Source organism: Gopherus evgoodei, chromosome 1 (genome assembly GCF_007399415.2).
Source record: "Gopherus evgoodei ecotype Sinaloan lineage chromosome 1, rGopEvg1_v1.p, whole genome shotgun sequence".
Classification (NCBI taxonomy): domain Eukaryota; kingdom Metazoa; phylum Chordata; order Testudines; family Testudinidae; genus Gopherus; species Gopherus evgoodei.
The window spans coordinates 17,355,669-17,383,493 of NC_044322.1; the positions used below are offsets into that span (position 1 = coordinate 17,355,669).

The 27,825-nt window shown below is 43.1% G+C and overlaps 2 protein-coding genes across 7 annotated transcripts in view; one reads left to right on the forward strand and one right to left on the reverse strand.

Annotated features, from left to right (window-relative positions):
• The window catches only part of DLG2 (discs large MAGUK scaffold protein 2), a 1,569,268-nt gene extending 1,566,519 nt beyond the window's left edge, over positions 1 to 2,749 (reverse strand). Inside the window, exon 1 of the mRNA XM_030558530.1 lies at positions 1,277 to 2,749. Within this exon, the coding sequence (XP_030414390.1) occupies positions 1,277 to 1,295 (19 nt within the window). The 5' untranslated portion in view covers positions 1,296 to 2,749. The remainder of the gene's footprint in view (positions 1 to 1,276) is intronic.
• Positions 2,750 to 3,192: 443 nt separating this feature from the next.
• Positions 3,193 to 22,078, forward strand: TMEM126A (transmembrane protein 126A). Of its 6 annotated transcripts, XM_030558589.1 has the most exons (6): positions 3,193 to 3,286; positions 5,876 to 5,997; positions 12,029 to 12,076; positions 19,740 to 19,933; positions 20,511 to 20,625; positions 21,713 to 22,078. In XM_030558589.1, exons 3-6 carry the CDS (start codon positions 12,045 to 12,047, stop codon positions 21,915 to 21,917), a joined length of 546 nt encoding a protein of 181 aa, XP_030414449.1. In that variant the 5' UTR covers positions 3,193 to 3,286; positions 5,876 to 5,997; positions 12,029 to 12,044; the 3' UTR covers positions 21,918 to 22,078. The 6 variants fall into 6 exon arrangements, with proteins under 6 accessions (XP_030414449.1, XP_030414412.1, XP_030414420.1 ...); XM_030558552.1 differs by lacking the exon at positions 12,029 to 12,076; XM_030558560.1 differs by lacking the exons at positions 3,193 to 3,286; positions 12,029 to 12,076 and adding an exon at positions 3,320 to 3,732.
• The last annotated feature ends 5,747 nt before the right edge of the window (positions 22,079 to 27,825 follow it).

Here is a 27,825-nt window from a genome sequence, read left to right on the forward strand (position 1 = left end):
ATTATGAATCATGGAACAGAGGTAGAAGAAGATATTCTTGTGAAATAAATTAATTTTGAGTTATACTGAAGTTATCTGTGTCCATATTTTACTAATATCTCTCACTTTAGTTCTTAAATCCATACATTGGCTGTGCCATGTCAAGAGTCTTAAGTTCTAGATAGATGAGCTGCCTGAGAACAGTTATTTGCCATTCTTTGTTTTACCTGCAGATTTTGTAATCTAAACTAACACGTTAAATTACTGTCCTATGTTTGCAATGTACAGAGAAGCATTTACAGCATAAAAGTTTTCAGAGTAATCATAAGTATATACCAACAATTGCTAGCATAATCACTGGAAACTGCACTTTACCAAAGCTGTGTTCAAATCCATTGTGGTCACAAACTGTTAAATATTTATATGAGAGAGATAAGACACTCCTATCCTGAAACCAACACAACTGCATCAACACTGCAAACAAGTATTTATGTGGTGAACCGAAGTGTGTAAGAGGCAAAACACAGCTCTATTTGTTTTAATTTTGAGAGCTACATGATTTTAAGAAGCTTTGGGGTCTCCGCATGTTAGGATATAAAAGGTTATATTACTTTAATAAATCTAGCAATTTTGCAAAAAACGGGAACATTGCTACATTTATTAAAGTAATATAACCTTTTATATCCTAACATGCGGAAACCCCAAAGCTTCTTAAAATCATGTAGCTCTCATAATTAAAAACATTGTTGGATAACAAAAAGGTTGAAACTTTTACTGGCGAAGTGCACTGAAACCAGTTTTTACATTTATTTTTACTGCTACTGCTGGTGGAGTTACCTGCTGTATGTTTAAAGAAAAGGTATTGGGTTAAAAACTTTTTTAAAAAACAAGAACAGACATTACTAATACTACAATCACCACCTTAGAATATTAAAGCAAATATTTTATGGCCTACTTTGCACTATTTATGCTCTCTTTCTATTGGAATTATTTGAGTTACACAAATTAATTTCAAACTCTCTCTTGGCCCCTAGTCTTAAGTTTTGTAATGGCTGATTTTTACAAAACCTAATTTCAAGATCAAATATGACATGACAAATCTTAAAACATTATACTAAATGTGTGAGGGTTTTTTAATCTACAATTGTAAATGCATAAATTGTTTCCCTCCCTGCAAAAGGAAAACAAATCACTCCCCCACTGAAATGCTTTTTTTTACATTTAAAATTGCAAGTACTAGAGATCTACAATCTAGAAAATGTAGATGTAAAATGAGACAGGAAACTTCACAGCCCACCTTTCTTCTTGACTGGCATTCTTGGTCTTACTTCTGGTACTGGACACAAGTGCTTATTTACTGGTATCAATGATGTCCCACTGGGGATCGCCTTCTGAGCTCAGGAACTAAGTATTTGTTCAAATCACTTAAATAGTTCAGTTAGGAAATACAGCTTCAGTCTTCTTTTTCTAGCAGTACTGACTATTTTCTCCAGTTAAACTTCCAGTGCCTCCCATGGAATAAGAAAAAAAGAAGAAAAAAGAAGAATTTTGAAAGAGTGGTTTTCAATTTTTGTAAAATATTTTTTAATCTATAAAAATACAAGAGAAAATGCTCCTTGGCATATAAAACCCTATTATAACTCCTCTTCTGGCAGTAAAAGTTTGTCAGTTAAACAACTTTATGTAAGACAGTTAAGGCACAATCCATCTCTAGGCAGCTGTCTTAATATTCCACCTGAACAAGTTCAAAGACATTTGAGTTTCAGGACAAAAATTCCCAAATAATCCAAATAAATTTCTGGGGGAAAACAAAAGCAATCCAAAATAATTGTATGAACTCCTTTCACTGGAACTTGGGTGAATTTGCTAGTTACGTATAGCTGTACTGGATGCATACACAGCAGACTAAAAAGGTTCCTTTTTTCCTCACCGCACAAAGGTTTTCAAATCTCACACTCTTACCCAACAGAAGTCACTCCTCAGCCACTTTCATTTTTATTCTCTCCACCCAGCCTTATGGTCTTTAATGTCCCTCTGATCCTCCCATGTATTAAAAGAGGATTGAAAAGGAGGAAAGCAATCCCTTGAAATGGAATGATTAAAGTGACAGTGCTGCTCACTGGGCACTTTGGCAGAGCAGATTGCTTTATTCTGGAACCATTTACTTCATGCCATTTCTTTCCTTGCAAAGCAGCCGCCTTATGAAGGAGGAGCAGAGAGGGCTTGGAGCAGAGTTTCACAAAAGGTTAATTTTCAGAAATGCTGCAGTATCAGTGGAATAAAAAAGCAAGCCATGAGATGAGTCCAGTTTCCCCAAACACAGGTGCAGCTGCTTGGCCTCACTATAAGCCCTTCTCTCCCCCTTTTCCTGCAGAAAAGAGTTGGATTTCCCCCATTTAGATTGTTAAGAAAGGGATGAAAATGTCATGCCGCTTCCAAATGTTTCCCTGCATGCATGAGGAGCCGTGGTGCATGTTACATAACTCTGCTTTGCATGTATCTTCTGGGAGAGATGGACACTGTGTTTGGAGGCTGTTCTGCTCTGCTCTTTAACGTTCACCATTCAGACCCGGGCCTCTCTCTCTGTTTCCCACTCTACACAGATAGATCTTTTCCCCCGTCCTCTTCGGGGCGGGGGGCTCGTCTGGTCTGTCCCGGGGGCGGTCGGTGCAGGGCGGGCTCGTTGGGTTCTGGGCTGCGGTGCAGGGAGGTGAGGGGGGAGCAGGGCAGGTTGAAGGTGGGGAGAGGGTGCGGGGCAGGGAAGGGGCTGAGGATGAGGAAGCTGGGGAGGGGGGCAGGGAGCTGGGAGTCGCGGGAGGCTGGGCGGGAGGGGCCCGCGGGCACCGCCTAGTAGGATGCTGAGGCCTGGGGCAGGTGAGCGGCCGCCACCTCCGCCCGTGTCAGCCGGTTACCCCGAGGGCTAAGGGACCCCCATTGAGGGCACGGCTAGGGGGAGGGAGTCTCTGTGTCTCCAGCTGCGGGGTCTCGACTCAGCCCCGTCTCCATGGAGGAGCCGCCGATACCGTCGCCATCCTCCTCCCCTAGCAACGAGAACCGGCCTCAGCACCGATGCCGCCCCTCCATCTCCGTGGCCAATCAGGAGTAGCTATGTTGGGGCTTCGGGGACAGCCCAATCATCGACGCCTTCCGAGGGTGAGTCGGGATGGTCGCGTCTAGGTCATGTGACTGGACAAGATGGCAGCCCCCACAGGAGGAATGCGTACGACGGGGAGGGGCCATGTTGTGGGGCCTGTAGGGGTGGCACTGTTATTCCCGAAAAAGGAGCAGCGGGGCACGACTGCATAAGGTAAGACAGGGGCAGCGGGGCACGACTCTGCTTCACGGAGTCTGAGGGCCCCCCCCGAGACAGACCAAAGTCGCATCCGCCCAGCTCCAAGAAGGAAGCTGCACAGCTCGGGGTCTCTGCGCTTGCAGGAGAAATCAGTAGGGGTGGGACCCTGGCAAGGCAGCAGGAGCCGCTGGGTGGCTGGCTACTACATTCCTGAAGACAGGAACAGAAAGAGACCTTAAAACAGGGTGGAAGGAAGGCAGAGGCAGAGCCATTGTACGCTCACTTGGAAGGTTATTGCTGACGTCTTGAAGGTTATACAGCAAAATTAGATACAAGGAAAAGCAACTCTCGTTACGTGAATAGTATTAAATTAGGCAACCCATTTGCTGTACTCAGATTGAAGTGATACAGTTAACACCTGCAGAATGCTTTATGGATTCTCTTCAGCAGTCCTTCAGTAGGTAAAAATGGGAGTGGGCCAAGTCATCACGCTCTTCACTACAAGTTTTGGGGTGCTACCTGAGAAAAAAATCCCAGTCACCCTGTAAGTCAGGTAACTGGGGAATAAGGTTTTGTTGCCGGCAGATAACTGCCTGAGGCCAAGCAACAGCAGGGGGGTCCGTGGCCTGGTGTGCCGCGCCAATAAACACACCAGGGTGGAGAAGCAAACCAAGTTTATTTGAGATCTCAAAGCGGTGCAGGGAGATTGACTCAAATCAAGCACACCTAAAACAAGCAGTCTGTTCCTTTATATCCATGAGAACTTTTCTCACTGACTAGCAATCCCCCGTTTCCCCTCCCTCCTCCTCCTTCCTCCCCCTGTAGCAGTTCCGTAAGTGCAGGTGCATTAAGTAATCTTGGCCGCAGCAGCTCGTTAGTAAGTTTTCCTTCTGCAAGTTATCTTGTCCTTCTGCTAAAGGTGCACAAGCCTCATTATTTCTGCTTTAGACCAGTTAGAACTGTTGTAACTGATAACGGCTGTTACACCTGGCCTTTTAGGTCGATTAAAGTTCAGACATGGAGGGACTCTTGTCTGCTGAGGCCTAAAACCAGGAAGGCTCCATACTCTTGTGGCCTTCCACCCTCCCGAGTTATGTAGGGTTATGCTTAGTGACACCAACAGTTTGAAGGCTGACATTATCTTGTTATACAGTAGAACCTCAGAGTTGTGAACATATCAGGAATGGAGGTTTTTTGTAACTCGGAAAAAATATTATGGTTGTTGTTTTAAAAGTTTACAACTGAACATTGACTTAATACTCTTTTGAAGCTTTACTGTACAGAAGAAAAATGCTGCTTTCCCTTTATTTGTTTTTAGTAGGTAAGAAGGAAAATGCTGCTTTCCCTTTATTTGTTTTTAGTAGTTTACCTTTAACACAGTTCTGTAATGTATTTGGTTTATTTATTTATTTTTGTATCTGCTGCTGCTTGATTGTGCACTTCCTGTTCCAAATGAGGTGTATGATTGACTGGTCAGTTTGTAACTCTTGAGGTAATACTGTATGCCGTGTTGTTGTAGCTGTGTTGGGGATCTTAAAGAGACAAGGTGGGTGAGGTAATATCTCTTCTTGGACCAACTTCTGTCAGTGAGATGTGTTTGAGCTTACACAGAGCTCTTCTTCCTAGACCTGAAGAAGAGCTCTGTGTAAGCCCTAAAGCTTCTCTCTCTCACGATGGGGTGCAGTCCAGACCAGTGAGAAGCTGTGTCACCACTTACCCTAGAATCTGGGGTGCATCATGGTGTTTTTCTGCTGTAGCTCTCAAACTGGGCTTCTCACTGATAGCATGCAGGTCACACCCTAGATCAGGCGTACGCAACCTATGGCAAGGGTGCCGAAGGCAGCATATGAGCTGATTTTCAGTGGCACTCATGGTGCCTGGGTCCTGGCCACCGGTCTGAGAGATTCTGTGTTTTAATTTAAATGAAGTTTCTTAAAAATTTTAAAAACCTTATTTACTTTACATACAACAATAGTTTAGTTATATATTATAGACTTATAGAAAGAGACCTTCTAAAAACGTTAAATGTATTACCAGCATGCGAAACCTTAAATTAGAGTGAATAAATGGAAGACTCGGCACACCACTTCTGAAATGTTGCCGACTTCTGCCCTAGATCATGCCCTTTCAGTCTCTTGAGGGCTTTTGTATTCTTGAGATGTTAAAGCAGGGGTCAGCAACCTTTCAGAAGTGGTGTGCCAAGTCTTAATTTATTCATTCTGATTTAAGGTTTCGCATGCCAGTAATACATTTTAACATTTTTAGAAGGTCTCTCTCTATAAGTCTATAATATATAACTAAATTATTGTTGTATGTAAAGTAAATAAGGTTTTTAAAAAGTTAAGAAGTTTTATTTAAAGTTTCATTTAAAAATTAAATTAAAAGGAAGAGCCCTCCCAGGCCGGTGGCTAGGACCCAGGCAGTGTGAATGCCACTGAAAATCAGCTTGCGTGCTACCTTCGGCACACGTGCCATAGGTTGCCTACCCCTGTGTTAAAGCATTAGCTTATAACTTTTGCATGACAAGCAGGCAAATGATATCTGATTATATTGTGGCAATGTCATTTAACCAAAACTTGCCTTGTTTCTCACTTTATGATCCAGAGCCTTAAAATGTCAGGGAGAGAGCTTGAACTAAATTCACCACAAAAAAATGTAAGGCTTCGACATACGAAAAAAATGGATGCTCTGCTAAATATGTTTGTTCGGCTTCCAGAAGCAGACCAGTAAGTGATGCTCGGGTCTTCATTTGTTTTATCAATTAAGCCCTTTTTTGTTCTTATATTTGTAAATCGATGAATGATTTTCAGAGATATTGAATCAGATTGAAATGTAAATGATGACTTCAGGGAAATTGCTAACCTGGCCAGGGCTCAATGTTTGGTTTATTTTAGGAGGAGTCCCCTGTGCTGTCTAACCAAATCTCAGATGGTGAGATGAGGGGTGCACTGAGCTACTCTATCCCTCCCCCACACTTGGATGGGGAATGGAGAAAGCGCAGATTCCACTCCTTCCAGCACACTGAATGGCACAGCTACACTGCCTCCTCAGGGAACCTATGCCCTGTTGGGTGTTCGGTGCATAATACTCCCTCCCCAGAACAGCAGGGGAACCAGGAGGGATCATAGAATAACGAGGTTGGAAGGGACCTCAGGAGGTCATCTAGTCCAACCCCCTGCTCAAAACAGGACCAATCCCCAGACAGATTTTTGCCCCAGATCCCTTAATTGCCCCCTCAAGGACTGAGCTCACAACCCTGGGTTTAGCAGGCCAATGCTCAAACCACTGAGCTATGCCTCAAAGCCATGATAGAACCCATTTATTGGAACCTATTGCCAAGCACCTAGTTGCTCAACACCAATCAATTATAAAACAAAGCTTCTAATCTTAAAGTGGTCAGCAGATGAGCCTGTGCCCTGTAACAAGATAATCTTCATTCCTGTCTCAGCTCGTGCTGTTAGACTGAACCAAAATCTGAAGAAAAATTTTTTAAACTAGTGTCTTCCATTCTGCATGTTATACTTTTTATGGTGGATCATGGAAGGGAGCAGCTGCTAGAGGCCTGGGCCTTATTCTGAGATTGCCCTGCAACGCAGTGGCACTACCAGAGCCTGGGCATCGGGAGAGATATCTAACAAGAGGCCATGGTCAGGGGAAAGGAGTCCTCTGTGAAGTCACATTTAATGCACATAGTTGTAGTTCAGCCAGTACTGTCATTCTCTTTTCCTCCACTCTGCTCAAATCCTTGACCTCTAGAACAAAAACCTCTATAAGTAGCATAGCACTTCTGCCTCTACTAGCCTCCCATGCTGACTTCTCAGCAGCAAAAATCTCTTTCCCCCTTATAACCTTTTTAAGTGTCCAAACTTAACTAGGTTCAGCTAGACTCGTTGCCTTGGACTCTGTAAACCCCTGCTGGGATTTCACCTCAAAACCCCACAGCGCTGCCTGGATCAGCAGGGTCTCACAGGAACACCAATGGAATAGTAAGGCAGGACTGCAGAACACTCTGCCCTAGTGTGTTTCATGCAGCCATGACAGCTTCCTGGACGGTAATTGCGGGGGGAGCATTAGTCCCTCCCTCCCTGTTGCTACTGGATGCGCTGCCCTGCACTGCCTCTGGAGACAGGTGGGCACAGCTCACTTACTAGCTATCTGGGAGGTTGTGAAAAGGGATACTTGTATTTTTGTTAATGTCACTTTTCACAACCTTCCAGATAGCTAGTAAGTGAGCGGTGAAAAGTGACACTAACAAATATACAAATATCACTTTTCATAGAATTATTTTTATTATTGACTCTGCAAAAAACCCCAACATATGTAAATTACAAAGATATGGATGTGTATCTGTGCATATTTAATTGTTTTCCCTAAAGTTAGTTAAGTATTTTAGGAAAAAGTGTGAGTGCAGCCATGAGTGAGAGTTGGTGGCCACACTCAGAGGCCACCAAAAAATATGTTGTGAGAACCCCTGCACTTGGGGACAGTGAATGACCTATACATCCTATCACATGCATCAGCTGCTACAAAGATCATGACTTCTGAAATGGTAACGGTTAAGCAGTGGTGTTGTAGCCATGTTGGTCCCAGGACGAGAGAAACAAGGTGATGAGGTAATTATTTTTTAGTAGATCAACTTCTGTTGTTGGAAAAGACAGGCTTTCAAGCTTCCTAGAGTTTTTCCCTCGAGTCTGAAGAAAGTAACCAGACTGTCCAAGCTAAATACGAGGTGGGACACTTTGATCAGCATAAGGGGTACGCTCATGTTGTAGGAAACTACTTGAAATGAAGTGGGCAATTAACACCTCTTCAGTGGTAAGATAATGGAGGGTTAATAGGCAGCATATGAGACATAAGGATGCTCTGTGAGACACTGCAAACAATAGTGGAAGACATAGTATTTTGCCATTTAAAATAGGAATTTTGCAACATGAAGAAAAAGAAGGCCAAACTTAACAGTGACATCTACAGGTCTGTCGCATCTTACGCGCATTTAACATGCGCAATTTCAGCTTTACGCGGTCGGCAAAAACAAAAAGAGAAAAATAACCGTTTTAATACTGTAAGTGTAGTGCGGGTGATTCCGCCCGCCATTCAACTCAATGTAATTTTGACCATACGCGGTTTTTGCTTTACGTGCTAACCGCGGAACGGAACCCTCGCGTAAGATGAGACTCGCCTGTACTTCCTTAGCAAATGCAGGAAACAAGTCATCATTCCCTGAGGACTCACTATCTGTAACTCTCTGACCACTGCATAAAGCTCTAAATATGTTGAGTAGCTCTGCGGAAGGACTTCAGGAAAACTGAGGAATCATCTCCTGCATCTCACATATTCCAGAAGGGACCACTTCAAACCATCACATGCTCCCATACACAGGAAGGAAAGAAAAAAAAATCAGGAAACCTACATGGATGCAACAGGGAAGTAACTCCAAAGCAGATATGTGTTACTGCCCCTCATTGTCAAAGTGGTTCCTTAAAGCCTCTCTGATGTTAGTAGCAGCCCTGTGGGATCCTCTGACAGCCCTAGCATCTAGCTGTTCAAATTGTGCAGCCAGGCGGTTTGCCTCAGTGCTCCAAACCTGAGCAAACATTTCACTCTTAGATTCAAACAGATTATGCAAAGTGCAGCACGTGGCTATGACCAAGGGAATATTATCCTCTGTAAAGTCTAGCCTGCCATTTAAACAACTCCAGTGAGCTTTCAAACAGCCAAAGGCAGTTTCCACTACCATGAGGCACCTGCTCAGCCTGTTGTTAAAACGCTCCTTGCGCTGTTCAGGTGCCCTGTGTTAGGTTTCATGGGTCAGGGCTGTAAGGTCTCCTAGGATTACTATGGGCATTTCCACATTCCCCAAGTGTGAACTTGTGGTCTGGAAAGAAAGTCTCTGCCTGCAGCTTTCTGTACAGGCCACTGTTCCTGAAGATGCATGTGTCATGCACCTTTCCAGACCAGCCTGCACTGACGTCCGTGAAATGCCCCCAGTGATTCACAAGCACCTGCAACACCATGGAGAAGTATCCCTTCCTATTGATGTATTCAGAGGCAAGGTGGTCTGGCGCTAAAATTGGATGTGTGTGCCATCAATCGCTCTGCCACAGTTAGGGAAACCCATCTCTGCAAAGCCATCCACTATTACATGTACATTTCCCAGATTCATGGTCCTTTGCAGCAGGATGCAATGTATTGCCCTGTACACTTAGAGTAATTCAGCCCCAACAGTGGACTTTCCTATTCCAAACTGATTTGCAACTAACCGGTAGCAGTCTGGATTCACCAGCTTCCACACAGCGATAGGAACAGGCTTCTCTACCGGAAGTACAGCTCTCAGTCTAGTGTCCTTGTGCCTCAGGTCAGGGAATAACTCAGCATATAGCTCCATGAAGGTTGCTTTGTGCATCCTAAAGTTCTGTACCTACTGGTCATCATCCCACACCTTCATGACAATGCGATCCAACCAATCAGTGCTTGTTTCCTAGCCCAAAAGCGATGGTCTACCATATGCAGCTGCTCTGTGAATGCACAAAGCACCGATAAGTTGCTGCTGTCCATATCACACTTGGGTGCCTGCGATTCATCCTCTGCTAACTTTGTGAGTAACTCTGACAGTAACTGTGCTGCCATGCACAATGTCCTCACGACAGCTAACAGCACATAGAAGTGTGGGATCCATCCTCTCTCGCTGCAGCTGCTGGCATGAACTACAAAAGAATGACAGTTGGAAAAACAGCATGAAAGGAAGCCCGAGACCTTTGGAGGGGTGGGACACAAAGCGGGGAATGATGGTACATTTTTGCACATCTCAGGATGTGCCAAGCGCCATTTCTGCATTCCCACAACAGTTGCAACAGATGGTGTTGGCAGCCACAGTCCATTGCTCTCACTGTTGACAAAGATGCCCCAAATGTGGATGCAACCTGTCGACAGAGGGAGCAAATCTAGACACGCTTTGGCGACTTTGCTTTTGTCGATTTTTTTCTTGGTGACATTAGTTTCATCGAAAAAAACTTGCCAGTGTAGACAAGCCCTTCGATACACAAACCGGGGAACCCAGGCAGACCCATCATATCTGGACACGGCACGCTTATTGAAGGAATATCAGTACTTGTAGAAACCATCCTCAAGCCACTCACCACCCAAAAGGCTAGTTTCCTCCAAGACACAACCATCTTCCTCCAGAAACTGTACATTAACAGCCTCCTTCAGAACACCATCACTGCTCACTGTGGATGTCACCTCCTTATATACCAACATTCCTTACCATGACAACATCACTGCCTGTCTCAAATACCTACAAAATAATAAACAGTGCTTAGAAATCCACCTCAAACACATCGTCAAACTCATCCATTTCATCCTTACCCATAATAACTTTACATTTAACAACAAACATTTGTTCCAAACCATGAGAACAGCTGAAGAATTTCTGGGAAAATGCACCCTGAATACAATGATATACCTGAGTTACGTAATGATGTTTTCATCCTCTGGACGGACAACCTAAACTCTCAATAAAAGGATTAGGGCCTATCTTATAGTGCCCTCCTTCTACTGGACAAGGCTTTGCTCTTGCTGAGTCAGCTCACTCCTTACATTAAGTATGTCTGAACTCTCTCAAGGAATCCAAAGAAGCAGTTTGCAGCAGGATTAGTTGTTTTATTTAAGCCTTCTTAACAAAATCAAAACCGTGCAGATTCTTCCCTCAAGATTCTGTGCAGGCTGACTTGTCCATTCCCCAAGGTTGGCTTTGGTTGGTCAGGAGTATGGAAAAAACACACCTCCAAAAGAACCAGTGTGGACAGCACTGTGTTGGCAGGAGATACTCCCTGACTGCTATAGCTACTGCCACTTGTTGGAGGTGGTTTAATTATGCCGACAGAGCTCTCTCCTGTCAGCATTAAGCAGCTACATGGGACACCTTAGAGCAGCGCAGCTGTGCCGCTGTAGTGTAGACATAGCCTCAGTCCCTCACACCAGTAACCAAAATTTCCTGGCTCTTAGCTCAGAGTCTCAGCAATAAAGTACTCCACACAATCTAGATGCGATATATTGATCCCCGAACACGCCCCTGTCGACTCCAGAACTCCACTGGAGCGAGCGGCGGTAGCGGAGTCGATACGGGGAGCCACGGACGTCGATCCTGCACCATAAGGACCTGAGGTAAATCGATCTAAGATACTTTGACTTCAGCTACACTATTCACGTAGCTGAAGTTGTGTATCATAGATTGATACCCCCCGCCCCAGTGTAGACCAGCCCCCAGTCCTCATCCTTAAAGGAAACCTGCACATCATCTTCAAAAAATGAGCCTGGGAATTTAAACTCATCAGTCTGCTGGATGCTAAAAAGCATGGACTTAACAGAGACAGATTTTATGGCCCATCACAACTTGTTACACGCCCTGCTGCCTACTAGCCCTCCATTGTCCTACCATAGAAGAGCTTTTTAATGGCCCACTTCATTGTAGGAAATCATTTAAAATGTGTGAATCCCCTATGCTTTTAACAGTCTATCTCACCTTGTATTGAGCCTGCACTCTCTAGTTATCTTCTCCCTATCAGAGGAAGAGTTTGGTGATGCTTGAAAGCGTTTGCACCAACAGAAATGATCCAATAAAAGCTCACTCACTTTGTGTGTCTCATTTGTAAGTTTTGGTAGTACCATATTAAAATGTCACATTAATCTAATCTTTCAAAATCAGGCTTGAGCTATATAGCATCTTACAGGTAGCTTGTATTCACTTTTGAAAATTAGGTAAATGTAACCAGGGATGGAGGAGGTCAGAATTTTCCTTTCAAAAGTGTAAGTGAATTTCTACACTAAATTTTTTTTGATGCAGATGCTAAAGTGTTTGGAGGATTGGAACCTAAATCAATATAGGTTTAAAAAAATGAATGATTAATTTTGCCTTAAAGTATTTAGAATATTGAAGTTTTGTAAGTGGGTGGATTTTAAGAAATAATGTGTATTAATTTCTAAATATTATAGAGATTGTCACATTTGATAATTTTGTAAATACATGAGACATTTGGTTTGGAATAAATTTTGTAGCCAGGTAAGCATTTTATTTTGTTTGGGTTTAAGCAGCAAATCCAACTTAATGATGGCACTTTAAAAACTACACATAAAGATGGCACAGCATCAGAGGCAACATAGCTTTCAGTTAATTCCTTGACCTGGCAGTGGCTATCATTCTGGGAATATAAAATTAATAAACAGCTAGAGTTATAGGACTAAAGTGTTGTTTTCACCTGCCTAATTTACCATGCTCATTGTAAGTATCAGAGCTGTAGCCATGTTAGTTTGTATCTACAAAAACAATGAGGAATCCAATGGCACCTTAAAGACTAAGAGATTTGTTTAGGCATAAGCTTTCATGGGTAAAATGGGTTTTTTTTACCCATGAAAGCTTATGCCCAAATAAATCTGTTAGTCTTTGAGGTGCCACCTGACTCCTCATTTTAATATAAATGCACAGCTTGCTCCAGTAAATCAAGCATGTGAAACAAACTCCTGTTACAAACTGCCAATCAAGCTTACAAAATTGACATTTTTTAATTCCATTTATTGTTTTAGATATTGTAATGAAATGTAGTGTGTCCAAGCTGCCCCATCAAAAGTTCTCCATCCTATAAAGTGCTCTGTGCTAGCATAATCTTGTGCCCAAATAGGGCCTCCTTGAAGTTAATGGGGCTCAACATGGAAGGAAGGGGCTATGCAGAGATTTCAGCTGGCAAGCTCAGAGCAAGAGGAGTTGCCAGTAACTGCAGAGGTCCCCTGCCATGATCCCATGGTTTGTGGTGTTTTCTCTTCCCACACCGTTGGCTCTCATACTGAGACTGAATCTACATTGTGGAGTGGTCAAGGTGGAAGAAAGGCTAATACCTGGATTTATATCAGTAGCACCCAGAACTGGGGGCCCATTGTGCTAAGTGCTGTACAAACACATAGGAAGTGCATGCCTCAAAATAATCTAATGTAAACTAAGATGCAACATGTGTAAGAAACCTAAGTTAGAAAAAGGGAGAAAGGATTGAAAGTGACATTGTGAAGGTGATGCAGTCACACAAGCTGGCTTATGCACAACCTGATGATTCAGATAAAAGTAATTTTTGCAGTTCATTATATAATCCTTACTATGGCCAGTTTGTTTCCATGACACTTGTCTATTATGTATAGACTTTTTTAACCTACCTCTGCCTATTTCTGTTTATTAAACTTACGCAACTTGGGGTATTGTAGTGTCAGAGCAAGTAGGCTGGGCATCTGAACCAAAGGGCAAATAGAGGGATGATTGAGATACAATAGGAAGGGGATGGAGCCCAATGAGTTCCTTCATCCTATAGCCACTCTAATGCATGCATTAAAATTTAGTCACATTGAACAGAATATGCCTGGTTAGGATTGAGGCCAAGATCTGTTCTTACATCACCTTGGATGTTTTGCTTGTATGTACGTTTGTCTTTTTACATTTAGACTGTAAACTCATTGAGGAAGATGTGTCAGCTTACAGTATCTGCTCATACAACCCCTAGCACATTTCAGGCACTGCTAGACTATAAATAAGTAATTTTTGCATTTATCATTTTTCTGCGGGCCATTTTAAAGAATGCTTGATTGATTTCAATAGAGTTCTTCTTAAAGATAGATGGCATATGTCTTGCTTAAAACAAGTTGAATGCAGCTTTTAATACTCAATATGGACTTGAAAAAAATGAATTGGCTTCTAAAACTGTGTATTGCCTAAGTCACAGGTGGGCAAAATCTGGCCCATGGGCCAGATCCAGCCCATCTAACATTTCTGTCTGGCCCGCCAGGCTCTTTGGCTGCCCGCCCCCTCCCCCCGCGATCTCTGGGACGCTGAAAGTCCTGCTGCACAGTGAAGCGCTCAGGCAGGCTGCCTGCCTGCCATGGTCCCATGCTGCTCCTAGAAGCGGCCAGCTGCTGCTGGCATGTCTGTGTGCCCTAGGCAGGGAGGGGGAAGCAGCTCCACACTCTGCCCCTACCCCAAGCACTGTCCTCACAGCTCCCATTGGCCAGAGGGGTGGTGGATGCAGGCATGGGCAGCGCACAGAGACCTGCTGCCCCCCTCCCCACAAGAGGTGCGCAGAGACATGCCAGCAGCAGCTGGCCGCAGCCGCTTCCGGCAGCGGCATGAGGCCACAGCATGCAGGCAGCCTGCCTGAGCCCTGCTGCATCAGGAGCGCCCTATGGTAAGCTGGTCAGAGCCACCCCCACCTGCTACCCCAGGTCTGAACCCCCTCCTGAACCCAAACTCCCTCCAGATCTGTCCCCCCATTAATATAGTAGAAGAGGGATCAGCAACCTTTGGCACACAGCCCATCAGGGAAATCCGCTGGTGGGCCGGGATAGTTTGTTTACCTGTGGCGTCTACAAGTTTGGCCAACTGCAGCTTCCCCTGGCTGCGATTCACCATTCCAGCCAAATGGGTGCTGCAGAAAGCGGCTTGGGCTGAGGGATGTGCTGGCCGCTTCCCGAACCTGCAGATGGCAACTAACAGAAGTTGCTAGATCACAGGCCCTGGTTCTCATGGGAGACTTTAACCACCCTGATATCTGCTGGGAGAGCAATACAGCGGTGCACAGACAATCCAGGAAGATTTTGGAAAGTGTAGGGGCAATTTCCTAGTGCAAGTGCTGGAGGAACCAGCTTGGGGCAGAGCTCTTCTTGATCTGCTGCTCACAAACCGTGAGTAATTAGTAGGGGAAGCAAAAATGGATGGGAACCTGGGAGGCAGTGACCATGACATGGTCGAGTTTAGGATCCTGACACAAGGAAGAAAGGAGAGCAGCAGAATATGAACCCTGGACTTCAGAAAAGCAGACTTTAACTTCCTCAGGGAACTGATGGGCAAGATCCCCTGGGATAACAACATGAGGGGCAAAGGAGTCCAGGAAAGCTGGCTGTATTTTAAAGAATCCTTACTGAGGTTGCAGGAACAAACCATCCCGATATGTAGAAAGAATAGTAAATATGGCAGGCGACCAGCTTGGCTTAACCGTGAAATCCTTGCTGATCTTAAACGCAAAAAAGAATCTTACAAGAAGTGAAAGATTGGACAGATGACCAGGGAGGAGTATAAAAATATTGCTCAGGCATGCAGGAGTGAAATCAGGAAGGCCAAATTACACTTGGAGTTGCAGCTAGCAAGAGATGTTAAGAGCAACAAGAAGGGTTTCTTCAGGTATGTTAGCAACAAGAAGAAAGTCAAGGAAAGTGTGGGCCCGTTACTGAATGAAAGAGACAACCTAGTGACAGAGGATGTGAAAAAAGCTAAAGTACTCAATGACTTTTTTTGCCTCTGTCTGCACGAACAAGGTAGGCTCCCTGGGCAGCACATTATGGGGAGGAGGTAACCAGCTCTCTGTGGAGAAAGAAGTGGTTCGGGACTGTCATAACTATGAAGGGAAGTGTAACAGCCCTCCTGTGTACAATACTGTAAAATCCCTCCTGGCCAGACACACCAAAATCCTTTTACCTGTAAAGGGTTAAGAAGCTCTGGTAACCTGGCTGACACCTGACCCAAAGGACCAATAAGGGGACAAGATACTTTCAAATCTTGGTGGGGGAAAGGCTTTTGTTCGTGTGCTCTTTGTTTTGGGGTCATTTGCTCTTGGGACTAAGAGAGACTAGACATCAATCCATGCTCTCCAACTCTCTGAACAAGTCTCTCATATTTCAAACTTGTAAGTAACAGCCAGGTAAGGCGGGTTAGTTTTATCTTTGTTTTCTCAGCTTGTAAATGTTGCTTTTGCTAAAGGGCTTACCTCTGTTTGCTGTGACTTTGAACCTAAGGCTAGAGGGGGTTCCTCTCAGCTCTTTGAACCTGATTACCCTGTAAAGTTATTTTCCATCCTGATTTTACAGAGATGATTTTTACCTTTCTTTCTTTAATTAAAAGCCTTCTTTTTAAGAATCTGATTGATTTTTCCTTGTTTTTAAGATCCAAGGGGGTTGGATCTGGACTCACCAAGAATTGGTGGGGGGATAGGCGGGGGAATGGTTAATTTCTCCTTGTTTTAAGATCCAAGAGTTTGGATCGGTGTTCACCAGGAACTTGGTGAAGTCTCTCAAGGCTACCCAGGGAAGGGTGATAGTACTTGGGAGGGAGATATTCTGGGGGAGAAGTATACAGAGTTTCCCAAATGACTCAAATTTGGGTGGCAGCAGGAAAACCAGATCTAAACTGGTAGTTAAGTTTAGAGGTTCTCATGCAGGTCCCCACATCTGTACCTTAGAGTTCAAGAGTGGGGAAGGAACCTTGACATGGTGGCAAAGTGGTGGGATCGTTTTAAACCAAAAGCAAACAAGGTCAGCTCCCAGACTGCTGCACTGGGCAGCATATTATGGGGAGGAGATAACCAGCCCTCTGTGGAGAAGGAAGTGGTTCGGGACAATTTAGAAAACCTGGATGAGCATAAATCCATGGGGCCATATGCACTGCATCCGAGGGTGCTAAAGGAGTTGGCAGATGTGATTGCAGAGCCATTGGCCATTATCTTTGAAAACTCATGGCAATCAGGGGAAGTCCCGGATGACTGGAAAAGGGCTAATGTAGTAACCATCTTTTAAAAAGGGAAGGAGGAGGATCTGGGGAACTACAGGCCACTCAGCCTCACCTCGGTTCCTGGAAAAATCATGGAGCAGGTCCTCAAGGAATCAGTTCTGAAGCACTTAGAGGAGAGAAAAGTGATCAGGAACAGTCACCAAGGGCAAATCATGCCTGACTAACCTAATTGCCTTCTATGCGGAGATAACTGGGTCTGTGGATGAGAGGAAAGCAGTCGACGTGTTTTTCCTTGACTTTAGCAAAGCTTTTGATACAGTCTCCCACAGTATTCTTGCCAGCAAGTTGAAGTATGTGCTGGGTGAATGGACTATAAGGCATACAGAAAGCTGCCTAGATTATTGGGCTCAACAAGCAATGATCAATGGCTCCATGTCTACTGGGCAGCTGGTATCAAGCCGAGTGCCTCGATGGTCGGTCCTGGGGCCGGTTTTGTTCAATATTTTCATTAATGATCTGGAGGATGGCGTAGACTGCGCTCTCAGCAAGTTTGCAGATACCCTAACACTCCTCCCAGTTTAGTGTCATGTCTACATCTACAATTTTGCAGCGCTGGTTGTTACAACTGTATTAGTACAGCTGTATAGGGCCAGCGCTGCAGAGTGGCCACACTTACAGCAACCAGCGCTGCAAGTGGTGTTAGATGTGGCCACACTGCAGCGCTGTTGGGCGGCTTCAAGGGGGGTTCGGGGAACGCGAGAGCAAACCGGGGAAGGAGACCAGCTTCGCCGCGGTTTGCTCTCGCGTTCCCCGAACCCCCCTGCAAACCGCAGGGAAGTATACCTGCTTGCTCGGGGATTCGGGGAACGCGAGAGCAAATCGCAGGGAAGGAGACCTGCTTGCACGGGGGTTCGGGGAACGCGAGAGCAAACCGGGGAAGGAGACCAGCTTCGCCGCGGTTTGCTCTCACGTTCCCCGAACCCCCCTGCAAACCGCAGGGAAGGAGACCTGCTTGCACGGGGTTCGGGGAACGCGAGAGCAAACCGGGAAAGGAGACCAGCTTCGCCGCGGTTTGCTCTTGCGTTCCCCGAACCCCCCTGCAAACCGGGGAAGGAGACCTGCTTGATTACCACACGCTTCCTCAGGTATGCTGGGATACCTGCTTATTCCACGGAGGTCAAGAAAAGCGCTGGTAAGTGTCTACACTTGATTACCAGCGCTGGATCACCAGCGCTGGATCCTCTACACCCGAGACAAAACGGGAGTACGGCCAGCGCTGCAAACAGGGAGTTGCAGCGCTGGTGATGCCCTGCAGATGTGTACACCTCCTAAGTTGCAGTGCTGTCACCCCCTCACCAGCGCTGCAACTTTGTGATGTAGACAAGCCCTTAGATACGCTGGAGGGTAGGGATGAATACAGAGGAACCTAGACAAATTAGAGGATTGGACCAAAAGAAACCTGGTAAGTTCAAAAAGGACAAGTGCAGAGTCCTGCATGTAGGACGGAAGAATCCCATGCACTGCTACAGACTAGGGACTGAATGGCGAGGCAGCAGTTCTGCAGAAAAGGACCTAGGGGTTACAGTGGACAAGAAGCTGGATATGAGTCGACAGTATGCCCTTGTTGCCAAGAAGGCTAACGACATTTTGGGCTGCATAAGTAGGGGCACTGCCAGCAGATCGAGGGACGTGATCATTCTCCTCTATTCGGCATTAGTGACGCCTCATGTGTAGTGTTCAGTTTTGGGCCCCACACTACAAGGAGGATGTGGAAAAATTGGAAAGAATCCAACAAAAATGATTAGGGGGCTGGAGCACATGACTTATGAGGAGATGCTGAGGGAACTGGGATTGTTTAGTCTGCAGAAGAGAAGAATGGGGGGGGGGGATGAGAGAGCTGCTTTCAACTACCTGAAAGGGGATTCCAAAGAGGATGTATCTAGGCCATTCTCAGTGGTACCAGATGACAGAACAAGGAGTAATGGTCTCAAGTTGCAGTGGGGGAGGTTTAGGGTGGATATTAGGAAAAACTTTTTCACTAGGAGGGTGGTGAAGCACTGGAATGGGTTACCTAGGAAGGTAGTGGAATCTCCTTCGAGGTTTTTATGCTCAGGCTTGACAAAGCCCTGGCTGGGATGATTTAGTTGGGAACTGGTCCTGCTTTGAGCAGGGGGTGGGATTAGATGACCTCCTGAGGTCACTTCCAACCCTGATATTGTGATTCTGCTGTCCAGGTAAACAAACCATCCCAGCTCACCAGTGGCTTTCCCTGACAGGCTGCGTGCCAAAAATTGCTGATCCCTATAGTAGAACTATGCACCCCATGACAACTTACCAAAATTCATGGAGTGGCCTCCCTGTGACAATTATTACCCACCCTTGGACCTAAGTGGTTGTGCTTCTGCTGTTTAACGCCAAGGCTAAACGTCAATGAATTAGTTATTTTTTTCCAGACAGCTTTTTATGTAGGGGCTTCTTACACAACCTAGTGTTTTTATTAGAATGCTACCATGGGGAAGCAAATGATCATTTCCAAACCCATAGTATTTACTGTACCAAATCAGACTGTTCATCAAAAACAGTATTTTTACCTCTGAGTCGCCTATACCTTCTGTTTGGATACGACTGTGGTCCCCTATTAGCGTAGAATCTCAGTTTTAGAAGATAACCCATCCACGTAATTCACTCGGCCAATTGTGCATACTTGAAAGTATACTTACATGTTCTTCCCTGATCTTTGCCACTATCACAGTAACTTCGGGCATATGGTACAGTATTCTCTGCTAGTTGCTTCTGAAAGCTGGACGACTCCATTTTAGATCATCTTCAGCGTAGTAATTTAATACAGCATGTTCCCAAACCATAAGACTGAGCAAACAGATTTCCTGTACACCACACAGCTGCAGAAAATTTTAACCTAATTTTCCTCCCTAACAGGAAACTCTTTACACATGGATCATACTTCCTGGGAATAAATGGAGGCTTTTGTGGTTTAATAGCAAACAGTTTTTTCAGACGCATCCTAAATGTGACAGAGGCTCGGATTGCCTCTAGCTTGCCAATGGCTGTTCTTCCATTACTTACAACAGCAGCAATTTACCACAGTGCTGTAACCCAACCTTTAATTTCAGGTAAATTTTTAATTCCTTATGAAGGGCACTGTTTTCAAAGCTCACATGTCATAAAAACTGTCAGCGTGTTTTATATACAATACCAGAAGAGCTTATGCTATTTGCAAAACAGTGAAGCAATGCAGTGTTGAAAACCTCACCTTGTACATGAACTACCAGGTGCACAGAATGTCAAAAGACATAAAAAGGTTTAGGTGAGGGGATATGAATAGAGTAGATTTTTCCTGTGACATGCCCCACTAATTGTTGAACACTTCACCATCAATGGATCTATGTTTGCAACTCCTGTTTGAATCAGTAATGTTATAATTATTACACCTTGGCACTTCAGCTTAGGTGCAACTACAGTAATACAAATTGGGTTATATTTGATTGAAAATTCTATAGAGCTGAATAGTGGAGATGTGTCATAATACAATAGGTAGACTCTTCTAGTTAATCTCTTTAGTTAAGGTTCATCATGGCCATTTCTGCTGACAATATATTTCATGTCAGAGAGCCTGCCTCTTTAAGCTCATGTTACAATATCATGTTGTTTTTACATTTTATCTTAACTGTGAAATGACTTGTCACCTAGGTGATCTAATGTGTGCAACCTGTGCCATAGTCAGAGGAGGATTAATTGGGTCTGTTATAGGTGGTCTATATCCCATTTTCTTGGCCATTCCTATAAATGCAGGACTTGCAGCCAGGTATGTGAAATTTTGTTAAACTTGGTTTCTTGTGGCAAATTAATTCTACATAGTTCTTATCAAAGCACATTTGGCTATTTCAGTCTTTTGGATATTACATAGCAAAAAGGTTTTAAGATGGCTGGAATAAGTAAGATTGCAGAGCAGCTTCAAAAAAGTTATCCTACCTAGCGCCTGCTGCATGGGACATCTGTTCTATAGGAAAACTAGTTTCCTGAAATATGTCTAAACTAATGTTTGAAGGTGGATAACTAAGCATAGTACTAACCAATTGGAACAGAACAAGATTAAGCATTTAATACAAGAGGTATTGACCAAGGAACTATGGACAGAGGCCAGGCACATGAGCTCCCATCTCAATGTTAAAAACAACTAAGAGTCCTGGGGCACCTTATAGACTAACATGTATTGAAGCATAAGCTTTCATGGGTCATGCGTAGGACGAAGTGGGTATTCACCCATGAAAGTTTATGCTCAAATACATCTATTAGTCTATAAGGTGCCACAGGACTCTGTTGCTTTTTACAGATACAGACTAACACGGCCACGCCTCTGATACTTGATATCTCAATGTTGACTCCCTTTTGTGATCCCTAGGCAAATTAGCTCTCTGCCTCCACTTGACAAAACAAGGGTCATGCTTATCCCTCAGGGGCATTCTAAGGACTAGTTTGTAAAGCAATTTGAAGATGAGCCTTATAATCATGGCAAGTATTAATACTGTGCTTCAAATCTGGAATACTATATCACTGGTTCCTAGTACCCCAAAAAGCTATAAGGGTAGGTCTACACAGGAACAAAAAACCCATGGCTGGCCAACTCAGGCTCACAGGACTGTTTCATTGCTGTTTAGACTTCTGGCTCAGCCTGGAGCCTGAGCCCAGATGTTGATGCAGAAGTGAAACAGCCCTGCATCCTCAGCCCCATAAGCCTGAGTTGGCTGGCATGGGCCAACTAAAGTTATCTAGTTGCTTTGTAGACATACACAAATTTTAGTTGTTGGGAATAGAGGGTAATATTTTAAAGAGGAAGAGGGGGGGAATCGGTAGTAAAGTAATAAGACTAAGTTGTGTTGTGTTCTATATAGGTACAGCTCAGCTCCATTGCCTGGCAAAGAGAATATGTTACGCTTCTGGATTAAAGTCTCTCAACCAGTCTTTAAGAAGATGAGTTTTGCTATCCTTCTGCAGGCTGCATTTGGAATTTACCTCAGCTCAAGACAGTACGGAATATTTATGAAAATGCTCCAGTTGCCTGAAGCAAGCAGCAATCCTGAAGAACTCAAAGATTAAAACTAAAAAATACACAAGTCCCTCTAATGCTTGTGTGGGTTACCATAATAAACCATGAAACTAAACAAGGCAAGGAAGTTACTGCTTCACCGTTTTTTTTTTAAATAAGTAAATCAAGACTTCTCAATGTCTTTCACTATTAAATTGTGAACTGAAACAGAGGATTTTTATTGTGCACTACTTTTAGAGGGGAAATATCCACTTCCTAAAAACAGATTTTTGGAAAGCATAATTCAGTGTTCATTATGTATGACCTCTACTAACTTAGAGCAAAGTTTGTGCATTTTTTTTTTAGTTATCAGGAAGCACTTAACTTCCTAAATATACTATGAAATACATATGCTGATTTTGTACATCAGTTGAATGGGATTAGAGGCGCTACAGTACACCTGTCCTGCACCCACCTCACCATCAATCAAAATGTTGAGTCTAGAGGCAATGTACAGGTATACAGAACTAACACAATAGTTAATTCAACACTGAATTAGGGATCTTGCTGGCAGTCTTTTTTTTTGTGCTAGTAAACCAGTCTTTTTAGTGCAAGTTGAGCTTTGAGCAATTTAATACTTCTCTGATGCCTCATCCCTTTGACATGTTATTTGAGCACCTGTTCATCAATGGAATTACACATTGATACATCTAACCTGGGTTTTCATTCACGTTACAAACTTAAAAGCAACATAGGTATGTAAGTAACTATAGTATAAGCATTGTATTTATTTTACCTGCTCATGAGTTGAGACTCAATCTGTTCCAAGCCAAGAATGCAGAATCTAGATCAGTCCTTGTTCATTTCCCATGTAATAGTATCTTGTATAGTTTAAAATATGCCAAGCAACCCTCATCTGCCATCACTTCCTTAGGATATTATTGCACAGCAAAACATCTTGCCCTCAGGAAAGTTTTAATTTATCCTATTTAAACCACCAAAAGTGCGTTATGTAAAAATACCTGAGACAGAGAAGTGAATTAGTCAGACTTGCTCAGTTCTCTTCCATAAAAATATGTCTACCAATCATTACAGTTGCCCTCCATGCTGGAATAGTCAGAGCTGCAGTGCAATGACATCAGAGAGGGCAAATAACACAAGAGACCCACATACCAGGCAGCAGTTGCATCCTTAGCCAATGTGGCCATGGCTGCAAGGACAACCACCAGGTGGGGGACAGACTGAGTTTTTTGGAGGGGGAAGGGAGTGTTAAATTTGTAAAATCTGAATTTGTTTCCAACAACCCCTTAAGTCTTTTCAGGAGCTTATCCTACAAGATTAAACTTAATCATGGATGTGTGCACAGGACCAGCTCTATTTTCTCACCAACTAGAACAAATGCTCCAGAGTTTGGCTGCAGACAATGTGAAACACCCTTTTCAGCATTCTCAGAATAACCAGAATGTGCTCTCCCTCTTCTAGAAGTCCTTGGGGGAATTTGAGCAGCTGTAGTAGGAAGAAGTCTTACCTTAGATTTTTTCAGGGGTTGGGTTTCTTAAATCTTTAAATTTTCCTCCAAGCTGAGGGTAGGGAGAGAGAGGTCAGAAGCAGCTCTGGACAAGGTGGTTCTAGACTCAACCCACTTCTAATTCCCTGAATTAGAGCTAGCATCCAGAAGAAGTCGTTCTCATAGTGTTTGTCTATGGAATTTTTGTTTGTGCTTTAATAGCCCATAGTTAAAGTAATACAAGTCCATAGAGTCAATGCAGCCATACTAGTATAAGAGGTACTTACGTTAGTGAAGCTTATTCATATAAAAGGGGCTTATTTCTATCAGTTTCTAAATTGATATAAAGTGATATTTAATATTATCCCAACTTTCTGCTTTTCTACATTTTAGCCAAAGGGAAGCAGTAAGAGGAAGAAACTAATGGCTAGCTGCAATTCCAAACCACTGCTCTAATCTATAAGTAACTCCCACTTATATACGAAGAGGACTGTAGCTTATTCCTCCGAAATTCAAGGTTAGAGACTTAAGGCTTGGCTACACTTTTGAGTTTCAGCACAATAAAGGAGCCCTGGGCACACTAGCTCACTACCTGTCTACACGGGCAAGGCCCATAGAGCGTGCTGACTCGCAGCTACAGCGCTGCTGGTATTCCACTTGCTGAGGTGGAGTAACATTTGCTGTGCCCCCACTAGAGCACCACGGCACCAGTATGGATGAGATATTGCATTACTGCACTCTGATCAGCCTCTGGAAACATCCCATAATCCCCTTAAGTCAAGCGGTCACTTCTCATTGTTTTGAGCTCACTGTAGGAATGTGGATATGCCATTTGAAAGCTCTTGTTTCTGACAGCTGGCTGCTTATCTGCTCCAAGACAGATTATTGTGGAATACTGCGAGAGAGAGGCAGGCATGAGGGAGAGGGGGATCTGCTGCTGTCTGAACTTACAAGACAGCATGCTGACATGCTCTTAGCCCCCAAAAACCAACTCTCCCCCCCACACACACACACCACACTCCCTGTCACACACTACCCTATTCCCCCCTGCATTTGAAAAGCATGTTGCAGTCGCATGCTGGGATAGCTGCCCATAATGCACCGTTCCCAATGCTGCTGCAAGTGCCGCAAACACGGCCACCCCAGTGCGCAAGCAGCTGTCAGTGTGGACAGACTGCAGCGCTTTCCCTACTGCACTCTCCAAAGGCGGATTTAACTCACAGCACTCTATATCTGCAAGTGTAGCCATGCCCTTAAAAGCAGAGTGTGTCTTTCTGTGGTGAGAGCACTGCAGCCCAGATTCACATCTTCACATTTTTTAAAAGGTAACGTTTACTCCTATGTGCATGGTTAACACAATTTATTCAAGCAGGGCAGTATAAGATTACTCTACTCCCATATTTTGGAAGAGAATGAGCTAAACACCTCATTATTAAAAACATTTCAATGTACTTCCACCCACAATAAAAATCAGACCAGTAAATATAGTCGATCAAACTGTTTTAAAATTAAAGATGAGTCAGGTACACAAAACTATTGCAAACAGAAGAGTGTATATTCCATTATTGATTGCAGTATTGCTGCCAGGACACTAGAGAAACAAGGTGGTTGAGATAATATTTTGAGCTATACAGAGCTTTTCCTCAGCTATACCTGAAGAGCTCTGTGTAGCTCAGAAGCTTTTCTTTCACCAACAGAAGTTGGTCCAATAAAAGATATTACCTCTCCAACCTTGCTTCTCTCACAAGAGCATATATAAATTCCTGCTGACTATTTACTGAGGATTATATGTGGTGTTCCCATAGTTAGAGGAAATATGAAATTGATCTAATCTCTCCTATAAAAACCTGAAATGTTTTCTACTGTTAGAGGGCAGAAAAATCTTTCTGCATAAGATACGCTTTCATCTTTGCTGTAGAAGTAAAAGGAAGGAATTAGATCATCATCATACAGGGAGCTTTTATATTTTAAAAAGCATTACAATTTCAAGATTAGTGTTTGTTTCAAAATGGTCAATGGTCCTGATTGTTGAATTCTGATTTACTACAGATACACTAAAAGTCAGCACAAAATACTCTGTCTCCCATTCTGTTCTAGCTGATATAGAAGTGTAACTGTATACTTCTAGATTTGAAGGCTCTCTTGCAGTGCTTCGATGGTTGAAGTCAGTGAGTTTCACTTTGTGACTCTAGCAGCTCACTTTGCCTTGGTTATATGCATGACAGAGTTCAATTAACCAGGAGAAAACTTGGAACACAAATTTTCAAAACTTGATTTAAAAGAAATGCCCACACTGAAATGCCCACAGAATAAAAACATCAATTGTTAGTTTTCTCTCACGATTGAGAGGTCAAGTAATTATATTGTACACACATCTTTTAAACAGGCTTTGCAAGGATTGGATTTTTAATCAGTAAATGCTGGTAAGTGTCCATTTCACTATAGATACACAAACCTACAAAATAATATTTCCTTTTAGGGTAACTTGAAATTTACAGATAGGCAAAGAAAGAGAAATGGTGCTTGAGAATTAAAGTGATTTAAAAATATTCCATTTATATCTTTTGACATGGGATGTTGACAATTTGAATTTTAACCATAATAAAGTTTTAACATTTTGAAACTTCAATTGTTTGATACCCCCCATAATTTCCTACAACTGTGAAACTTTAAACAGAGACAAATAAAGAGTGCTTAAAAACAAACATTAATATCAAAATTATAAAAAGGAAACAATGAATTATGCCAAGCCTACTTAACAAATAAAGAGCAAGAGTATTCATGCCCATTACCTTAAGGTAACCTGCTGTTAGATATAGAAAAAAGATTTCAGGACCAAAAATTCTTAAATATCCTTTGAGTGTGTCTTCAATAAAAAAAAGAAAAAAGGCAAAATTATATTTAAATAAACGTAAATTGGATGAATTGTGAAATTACTTGATTGACCTGTAAGTTAACCCACCCAATTAACTATCTGAATAATTTCTTCCAGATTTTACTTCCCAAAATTGACAGAGATCCTCCCAACATATACAGTATTCTGCATGGTTATTTGAACCCTAAATGGCAGACCAAATATCTTCATTTCCACTTTTACTAGTCTGATGGAGAAGAGAGAAAAGAAGATGGCAAAGTGGGGTGAGGTTAATTTAAAAGATTCCAGATATCAGAAAGGTCAAAGTGGAAAGAATTTTAGAGCCTCCTATCATCCAACGTTGCATATAAAATTCCTTAGCTTTCCTCTAAACAGGACAGTCAGTCAAGAGGCTGTAAGTGGTCTATGCTTCTAGAGTAATGTGCAGCCCTGGTAACCCAAAGACATCTTTGGGTCTCACAAAATAAGTGGTCTGGGCTGATGTCAAGGCAGTCACACTCAACTACGGCACATTCTAGAGTGCTTATGTGAGATACCCATTTGAAAGGTATACACATTTAATGAGATGGTGTCTACAGTAAGAGCATAGATCTAACAGGGCCTCAAATGTATCTTCTTTACGAACATACTGTGCAATCCCACCTACCAAATAGGTCTGAAGGACATGGAACACCCTTCACAAAAAATGTAGTAAACTGCCAGCCAGCAGGCATCTCAAATTCTAGAGTGAAAATATGTGCCAGCTTGTTCAAGGGTAGCCTGCTCTAAAGAGAAAGTGATTCATGCTTTTGTTCTCTAAGCCTAGAAGACAACCAGGTTTGTCAGTGAATCTATGCTCTTGGACTAGTGTAAATGGAATGCACAGATGCTGTTATATTGTATTTGTCCAACTTTCCAAAAATTATGTGTATGCACTTTACAGTATAAGAGCAACGTGATTGCTGTGAGAGAAACAATCATGCACAGAACAGTAATTCTTATAGTTACCTAAGTAATTAAAAGCCTGTGAGGTGAGCCTAATTTATACAGGGGAAAATAAGCAGAATTCAGCCCTATATTTATAATTTAGTTAATGGAACCGCACTATACTCCCTCCGCACACAGCACTGAGACCTCCACCATTCCCTTGCATTTTTCTTACAATACTGGACTGCATCTAAAACATTGTGCTGTTCCGCAGTGATCACTTGGCACTCTAGGATCCCATGACTGGAACAAAGGTATTTTACAGGGCAATATCAAAGGCGCATCATAGAGCTGAGAGAGAAAAGCTTACATAATCAATGCCTAGCTCAAACCAGCATTTAAATCAGACTAATTAGCATTACATTCATTCCACTTTGCAAACTAAATTAGTTTAAAGAGTAACAATTGCAGCCCTGTAACTTTTTTTAGACTGGTCACCTGATGGCATTCTTTTGCACTGAATAATTTATTCAAATGTAAAAAAACTTAAGTCAGTCCATATCAAGAGATGGAAAAAAATAGGGACACACATTGTGGCTACTGACCAGTCACTGTTTAAAGTTACAAAGCCTGATACTGAAAGATTTTTAATTCATCCACTTTTGCAGTTGCACCAAGATAAAATGGTATT

Bases quoted from the DNA above. Each gene is read 5' to 3' on its own strand.
- TMEM126A (XM_030558541.1), top strand. From the start codon at position 5,867: ATGATCCAGAGCCTTAAAATGTCAGGGAGAGAGCTTGAACTAAATTCA. The intron at 5,998-19,739 runs GTAAGTGATGCT...CCTCCCTAACAG, and splicing joins CGGCTTCCAGAAGCAGACCA to GAAACTCTTTACACATGGAT. The intron at 19,934-20,510 runs GTAAATTTTTAA...CTTGTCACCTAG, and splicing joins AACCCAACCTTTAATTTCAG to GTGATCTAATGTGTGCAACC.